This window comes from Cherax quadricarinatus, chromosome 62 (assembly GCF_038502225.1).
Source record: "Cherax quadricarinatus isolate ZL_2023a chromosome 62, ASM3850222v1, whole genome shotgun sequence".
NCBI classification, from domain to species: domain Eukaryota; kingdom Metazoa; phylum Arthropoda; class Malacostraca; order Decapoda; family Parastacidae; genus Cherax; species Cherax quadricarinatus.
This window is the reverse complement of record NC_091353.1, coordinates 17,901,976-17,910,993: the sequence shown is the minus strand read 5'-3', so window position 1 is coordinate 17,910,993 and position 9,018 is coordinate 17,901,976. Positions and strand designations below refer to the sequence as shown.

Here is a 9,018-nt window from a genome sequence, read left to right as displayed (position 1 = left end):
TGCATTTCTGGGGAAACTGAGACTCTGGATTCGGCTCTTGGAGAAAGGAGTGATCGCCCAGTTTCCCACCCTAGACCAGTTTGTTGAGGAGAATAGTCATGATACTGGATCACTTCTACAGACCATCAACAAAGAAATGAGCGACCATTTGAAGGGGCTTGAAACAAGCAAGCATCACTACTTTCCAGAGAGTGACCAAGAAACAGCCACTCTTCAGTGGATCATTCATCCCTTCTCTGTACCTGATGATGCCATTCATGATGATGATTTCCCTGCAAAGGAGGAGTGGATCACAATGCGAGCCAATGAAGCCTTGAAAATCGAATTCCAAAACCAAAATGCAGATTCCTTTTGGATTTCACGACTACCTGACTCGCCAACTCTGTCCAAGAGAGCCTTGAAGTTGTTGATATCATTCTCAACAACGTATCTGTGCGAGTATGAAACTGTGCTGGGTATGAAAACAAAAAAGAGGACTCGCTTGAATGTTGCAAACGATGCCAGGCTGGCACTTTCAACCACGAAGCCAAAAATTCCTAAACTAGCTTCAAGTATGTAACTCCATCCATCCCACTGATGTTCTTGACATCTTTGGTAATAGTCATTAGAGATGCACAATGTTCAAATACAATAAATAAAAGAAAATATCTCAAGTGTTTTAATTTAGCCATATATATCAATAATAACAACATTTTGTGAAAGGGGTAACATGCTTTATGTGGCATGTTAAATTGGGTAACAAGCTGAAAAAGTTTGGGAACCACTGATCTAAATCATCTGATACCCTCATCATCTTACTCTTATCTATATTCACTTTCAACTTTCTACCTTTACACACCCTCCCAAACTTGTTCACTTACCTTCGCAACTTTTCTTTAGAATCCCCCAAAAGCAGTGTCATCAGCAAAAAGTATGTCAACTCCATTTTGTATTTGATTCCCCATAATTTAATCCCACCCCTTTCCACAACACCCTAGCATTTACTTCTTTTACAATCCCATCTATAAATATGTTAAACAAACATGGTGACATTACACATCCCTAAGACCTACTTTTACTGGGAAGTAATCTCCCTCTCTCCTGCATACCCTAACCTGAGCCTCACTATCCTCATAAAAGCTCTTTACAGCATTTAGTAACTTACTACCTATTCCATATACTTGCAACATCTGCCACATTCCCCTCCTATTCACTCTTATCATATGCCTTTAATAAATCCATAAATGCAATGAAAACTTCCCTGCCTTTATCTAAATACTGTTTACATATACATGTAATACTATTGGACAATAGTATTATAATATTCATAGTTATGTAACCTATATGGGTTTAGTGTAGTGATTTTATTGATATAGATGCACCAAACCAGTGATGGGTCACACACTGCCTGGGAATGGGAGGTCATTTCGTTCTTATTCCCTCAACACCTCAGTCCCTCTCAACCATCCCTCACCTCTACCAAGTAGCACTGCACAACCCTTGCTGCTCTAGCATTTTTCTATAATATTAATACTGTAATATAAAAATGACATAGACTTAATTTGCTGCTAAAGGAAAATTTCAAAACAAATGAGTTTTTATTTTTGAATGGCAATATTTAACATATATATATATACAGTACAGCATATTTATTAAATATGTAGCGAAGTTAGAGAGATTTGATTATAGTACGACGTCGCTGCTCCTCCATCCACTCTTCCAGCAATTCCTGAGGGGTTCGTGGTCTACGGAATGGGTAGTAATGCTCTGGTGGGTCGCCTTCTTCTAATGTCACAAAATAGTGACAATACTTGTATTCCACTTTTCCAAATCTTCGACGTGCATGTCGACGGTAGCCTCTAATTATCATCCCTTTGCCAACAAATGATTCCGCTGAAAATAAAATGAGAGATTTATGAGCTGGGCATTTTACTCCAAGGACTCACAAACAAGTGACAGCACAGAAAATTGCAAATTAAAATGTTCTAAATATATTTTTTTTAACAAGTCGGCCGTTTCCCACCGAGGCAGGGTGACCCAAAAAGAAAGAAAGTCCCCAAAAAGAAAATACTTTCATCATCATTCAACTCTTTCACCTCACTCACACATAATCACTGTTTTTGCAGAGGTGCTCAGAACACAACAGCTTAGAAGTATATACGTATAAAGATACACAACATATCCCTCCAAACTGCCAATATTCCGAATCCCTCCTTTAGAGTGCAGGCATTGTACTTCCCATTTCAGGGAAACTGATTATTTTTATATAGCCGGACTTCAGTCCTGGAAATGGGAAGTTCTAAATATATATATTCTTCTTCTTTCAACAAACCGGCCATATCCCACCGAGGCAGGGTGACCCAAAGAGAAAAACACAAGTTTCTTTTCAAGTTTAATAATTTATACAGAAGAAGGGGTTACTAGCCCCTTGCTCCCGGCATTTTAGTCGCTTCTTACAACACGCATGGCTTACAGAGGAAGAACTCTGTTCCACTTCCCCATGGAAATAAGAGGAAATAAACAAGAACAAGAACTAGAAAGAAAATAGAAGAAAACTCAGAGGGGTGTGTGTATATATATGCTTGTACATGTATGTGTAGTGTGACCTAAGTGTAAGTAGAAGTAGTAAGACGTACCTGAAATCTTGCATGTTTATGAGACAGAAAAAAGACACCAGCAATCATACCATCATGTAAAACAATTACAGGCTTTCATTTTACAATCACTTGGCAGGACGGTAGTACCTCCCTGGGTGGTTGCTGTCTACCAACCTACTACCTAGAAATATATACATATTCTTTCTTTCAACACACCGGCTGTATCCCACCGAGGCGGGGTGGCCCAAAAGGAAAGATGAAAGTTTCTCCTTTTACATTTAGTAATATATACTGGAGAAGGGGTTACTAGCCCCTTGCTCCCGGCATTTTAGTCGCCTCTTATAACACTCATGCCTTACGGAGGAAGAATTCTGTTCCACTTCCCCATGGAGATAACAGGAAATAAACAAGAACAAGAACTATATAGAAAATAGAAGAAAACCCAGAGGGGTATGTATGTACATATATGTTTGTACATACATGTGTAGGGTGACCTAAGTGTAAGTAGAAGTAGCAAGATGTACCTGAAACCTTGCATGCATATATATATATATAAATATATATATATATATATATATATATATATATATATATATATATATATATATATATATATATATATATATATATATATATATATATATATAATATATATATATATATATATATATATATATATATATATATATATATATATATATATATATATATATATATATAAATATATATATATATATATATATATATATTTTTTTTTTTTCAACAAGTTGGTCGTCTCCCACCGAGGCAGGGTGACCCAAAAAAGAAAGAAAATCACCAAAAACAAAATACTTTCATCATCATTCAACACTTTCACCACACTCACACATTATCACTGCTTTTGCAGAGGTGCTCAGAATACGACATACATACATACATACATACATATATATATATGTATATATATATATGTATATATATATATGTATATATATATGTATATATATATATGTATATATATATTTTTTTTTATTTTTTCAACAAGTCGGCCGTCTCCCACCGAGGCAGGGTGATCCAAAAAAAAGAAAGAAAATCCCCAAAAAGAAAATACTTTCATCATCATTCAACACTTTCACCACACACACACATTATCACTGCTTTTGCAGAGGTGCTCATAATACAACAGTTTAGAAGCATATACGTATAGAGATACACAACATATCCCTCCAAACTGCCAATATCCCAAACCCCTCCTTTAAAGTGCAGGCATTGTACTTCCCATTTCCAGGACTCAAGTCAGACTATATGAAAATAACCGGTTTCCCTGAATCCCTTCACTAAATATTACCCTGCTCACACTCCAACAGATCGTCAGGTCCCAAGTATCATTCGTCTCCATTCACTCCTATCTAACACGCTCATGCACGCTTGCTGGAAGTCCAAGCCCCTCACCCACAAAACCTCCTTTACCCCCTCTTTCCAACCCTTTCGAGGACGACCCCTACCCCTCTTTCCTTCCCCTATAGATTTATATGCTTTCCATGTCATTCTACTTTGATCCATTCTCTCTAAATGACCAAACCACCTCAACAACCCCTCTTCTGCCCTCTGACTAATGCTTTTATTAACTCCACACCTTCTCCTAATTTCCACACTCCGAATTTTCTGCATAATATTTACACCACACATTGCCCTTAGACAGGACATCTCCACTGCCTCCAACTGTCTCCTCGCTGCTGCATTTACCACCCAAGCTTCACATCCATATAAGAGTGTTGGTACTACTATACTTTCATACATTCCCTTCTTTGCCTCCATTGATAACGTTTTTTGACTCCACATATACCTCAACGCACCACTCACCTTTTTTCCCTCATCAATTCTATGATTAACCTCATCCTTCATAAATCCATCCGCCGACACGTCAACTCCCAAGTATCTGAAAACATTCACTTCTTCCATACTCCTCTTCCCCAATTTGATATCCAATTTTTCTTTATCTAAATCATTTGATACCCTCATCACCTTACTCTTTTCTATGTTCACTTTCAACTTTCTACCTTTACACACATTCCCAAACTCATCCACTAACCTTTGTAATTTTTCTTTAGAATCTCCCATAAGCACAGTATCATCAGCAAAAAGTAACTGTGTCAATTCCCATTTTGAATTTGATTCCCCATAATTTAATCCCACCCCTCTCCCGAACACCCTAGCATTTACTTCTTTTACAACCCCATCTATAAATATATTAAACAACCATGGTGACATTACACATCCCTGTCTAAGACCTACTTTTACCGGGAAGTATTCTCCCTCTCTTCTACACACCCTAACCTGAGCCTCACTATCCTCATAAAAGCTCTTTACAGCATTTAGTAACTTACCACCTATTCCATATACTTGCAACATCTGCCACATTGCTCCTCTATCCACTCTATCATATGCCTTTTCTAAATCCATAAATGCAATAAAAACTTCCCTACCTTTATCTAAATACTGTTCACATATATGCTTCAATGTAAACACTTCATCTACACATCCCCTACCCACTCTGAAGCCTCCTTGCTCGTCCGCAATTCTACATTCTGTCTTACCTCTAATTCTTTCAATTATAACCCTACCGTATACTTTTCCTGGTATACTCAGTAAACTTATTCCTCTATAATTTTTACAATCTCTTTTGTCCCCTTTCCCTTTATATAAAGGGACTATACATGCTCTCCGCCAATCCCTAGGTACCTTCCCCTCTTTCATACATTTATTAAACAAAAGTACCAACCACTCCAACACTATATCCCCCCTTGCTTTTAACATTTCTGTCATGATCCCATCAGTTCCAGCTGCTTTACCCCCTTTCATTCTACGTAATGCCTCACGTACCTCCACCACACTTACATTCTGCTCTTCTTCACTCCTAAAAGATGGTATACCTCCCTGGCCAGTGCATGAAATTACCGCCTCCCTTTCTTCCTTAACATTTAAAAGTTCCTCAAAATATTCTCGCCATCTACCTAATACCTCCCTCTCCCCATCTACTAACTCCCCTACTCTGTTTTTAACTGACAAATCCATACTTTCCCTAGGCTTTCTTAACTTGTTTAACTCACTCCAAAATTTTTTCTTATTTTCATTAAAATTTCTTGACAGTGCCTCTCCCACTCTTTCATCTGCTCTCCTTTTGCACTCTCTCACCACTCTCTTCACCTTTCTTTTACTCTCCATATACTCTGCTCTTCTTATAACACTTCTGCTTTGTAAAAACCTCTCGTAAGCTACCTTTTTCTCTTTTATCACACCCTTTACTTCATCATTCCACCAATCACTCCTCTTTCCTCCTGCCCCCACCCTCCTATAACCACAAACTTCTGCCCCACATTCTAATACTGCATTTTTAAAACTATTCCAACCCTCTTCAACCCCCCCACTACTCATCTTTGCACTAGCCCACCTTTAGGCCAATAGTCGCTTATATCTCGCCCGAACTTCCTCCTCCCTTAGTTTATACACTTTCACCTCCCTCTTACTTGTTGTTGCCACCTTCCTCTTTTCCCATCTACCTCTTACTCTAACTGTAGCTACAACTAAATAATGATCCGATATATCAGTTGCCCCTCTATAAACATGTACATCCTGGAGCCTACCCATCAACCTTTTATCCACCAATACATAATCTAATAAACTACTTTCATTACGTGCTACATCATACCTTGTATATTTATTTATCCTCTTTTTCATAAAATATGTATTACTTATTACCAAATTTCTTTCTACACATAGCTCAATTAAAGGCTCCCTATTTACATTTACCCCTGGCACCCCAAAATTACCTACTACTCCCTCCATAACATTTTTACCCACTTTAGCATTGAAATCCCCAACCACCATTACTCTCACACTTGATTCAAAACTCCCCACGCATTCACTCAACATTTCCCAGAATCTCTCTCTCTCCTCTACACTTCTCTCTTCTCCAGGTGCATACACGCTTACTATAACCCACTTTTCACATCCAATCTTTATTTTACTCCACATAATCCTTGAATTTATACATTTGTAGTCCCTCTTTTCCTGCCATAGCTTATCCTTCAACATTATTGCTACTCCTTCTTTAGCTCTAACTCTATTTGAAACCCCTGACCTAATCCCATTTATTCCTCTCCATTGAAACTCTCCCACCCCCTTCAGCTTTGTTTCACTTAAAGCCAGGACATCCAGTTTCTTCTCATTCATAACATCCACAATCATCTCTTTCTTATCATTTGCACAACATCCACGCACATTCAGACTTCCCACTTTGACAATTTTCTTCTTCTTATTCTTTTTAATCTTTACAGGAAAAGGGGTTACTAGCCCATTGTTCCCGGCATTTTAGTTGACTTTTACAACACGCATGGCTTACGGAGGAAAGATTCTTATTCCACTTCCCCATGGATATAAAAGGAAAAGTAATAAGACCAAGAACTATTAAGATAAAATCAAAGAAAACTCAGATGAGTGTGTATAAATAAACGTGTACATGTATGTGTAGTGTGACCTAATTGTAAGTAGAAGTAGCAAGACGTACCTGTAATCTTGCATATTTATGAGACAGACAAAAGACACCAGCAATCCTACCATCATGTAAAACAATTACAGGCTTTCGTTTTACACTCACTTGGCAGGACGGTAGTACCTCCCTGGGTGGTTGCTGTCTACAATATATATATATATATATACATACATACATACATACATACATATATATATATATATATATATATATATATATATATATTTATATTTTTTTTTTTTTTTTTTTTTTTTTCAACAAGTCGGCCGCCTCCCACCGAGGCAGGGTGACCCAAAAAAGAAAGAAAATCCCCAAAAAGAAAATACTTTCATCATCATTCAACACTTTCACCACACTCGCACATTATCACTGTTTTTGCAGAGGTGCTCAGAATACAACAGTTTAGAAGCATAAACATATAAAGATACACAACATATCCCTCCAAACTGCCAATATCCCAAACCCCTCCTTTAAAGTGCAGGCATTGTACTTCCCATTTCCAGGACTCAAGTCCGACTATATGAAAATAACCGGTTTCCCTGAATCCCTTCACTAAATATTACCCTGCTCACACTCCAACAGATCGTCAGGTCCCAAGTACCATTCGTCTCCATTCACTCCTATCTAACACGCTCACGCACGCTTGCTGGAAGTCCAAGCCCCTTACCCACAAAACCTCCTTTACCCCCTCTCTCCAACCCTTTCGAGGACGACCCCTACCCCGCCTTCCTTCCCCTATAGATTTATATGCTTTCCATGTCATTCTACTGTGATCCATTCTCTCTAAATGACCAAACCACCTCAACAACCCCTCTTCTGCCCTCTGACTAATACTTTTATTAACTCCACACCTTCTCCTAATTTCCACACTCCGAATTTTCTGCATAATATTTACACCACACATTGCCCTTAAACAGGACATCTCCGCTGCCTCCAACCGTCTCCTCGCTGCTGCATTTACCACCCAAGCTTCACACCCATATAAGAGTGTTGGTACTACTATACTTTCATACATTCCCTTCTTTGCCTCCATAGATAACGTTTTTTGACTCCACATATACCTCAACGCACCACTCACCTTTTTTCCCTCATCAATTCTATGATTAACCTCATCCTTCATAAATCCATCCGCCGACACATCAACTCCCAAGTATCTGAAAACATTCACTTCTTCCATACTCCTCCTCCCCAATTTGATATCCAATTTTTCTTTATCTAAATCATTTGACACCCTCATCACCTTACTCTTTTCTATGTTCACTTTCAACTTTCTACCTTTACACACATTCCCAAACTCATCCACTAACCTTTGCAATTTTTCTTTAGAATCTCCCATAAGCACAGTATCATCAGCAAAAAGTAACTGTGTCAATTCCCATTTTGAATTTGATTCCCCATAATTTAATCCCACCCCTCTCCCAAACACCCTAGCATTTACTTCCTTTACAACCCCATCTATAAATATATTAAACAACCATGGTGACATTACACATCCCTGTCTAAGACCTACTTTTACCGGGAAGTAGTCTCCCTCTCTTCTACACACCCTAACCTGAGCCTCACTATCCTCATAAAAACTCTTTACAGCATTTAATAACTTACCACCTATTCCATATACTTGCAACATCTGCCACATTGCTCCTCTATCCACTCTATCATATGCCTTTTCTAAATCCATAAATGCAATAAAAACTTCCCTATCTTTATCTAAATACTGTTCACATATATGCTTCAATGTAAACACCTGATCTACACATCCCCTACCCACTCTAAAACCTCCTTGCTCATCCGCAATCCTACATTCTGTCTTACCTCTAATTCTTTCAATTATAACCCTACCGTACACTTTTCCTGGTATACTCAGTAAGCTTATTCCTCTATAATTTTTACAGTCTCTTTTGTCCCCTTTCC

The 9,018-nt window shown here is 38.1% G+C and overlaps 1 protein-coding gene across 1 annotated transcript in view; it reads right to left on the bottom strand.

Annotated features, from left to right (window-relative positions):
* Positions 1–1,564: 1,564 nt before the first annotated feature.
* The window catches only part of mRpL22 (mitochondrial ribosomal protein L22), a 39,260-nt gene continuing 31,806 nt past the window's right edge, over positions 1,565–9,018 (bottom strand). Inside the window, exon 4 of the mRNA XM_053774564.2 lies at positions 1,565–1,872. Coding sequence (XP_053630539.1) covers positions 1,649–1,872 — 224 coding nt within the window. The 3' untranslated portion in view covers positions 1,565–1,648. The remainder of the gene's footprint in view (positions 1,873–9,018) is intronic.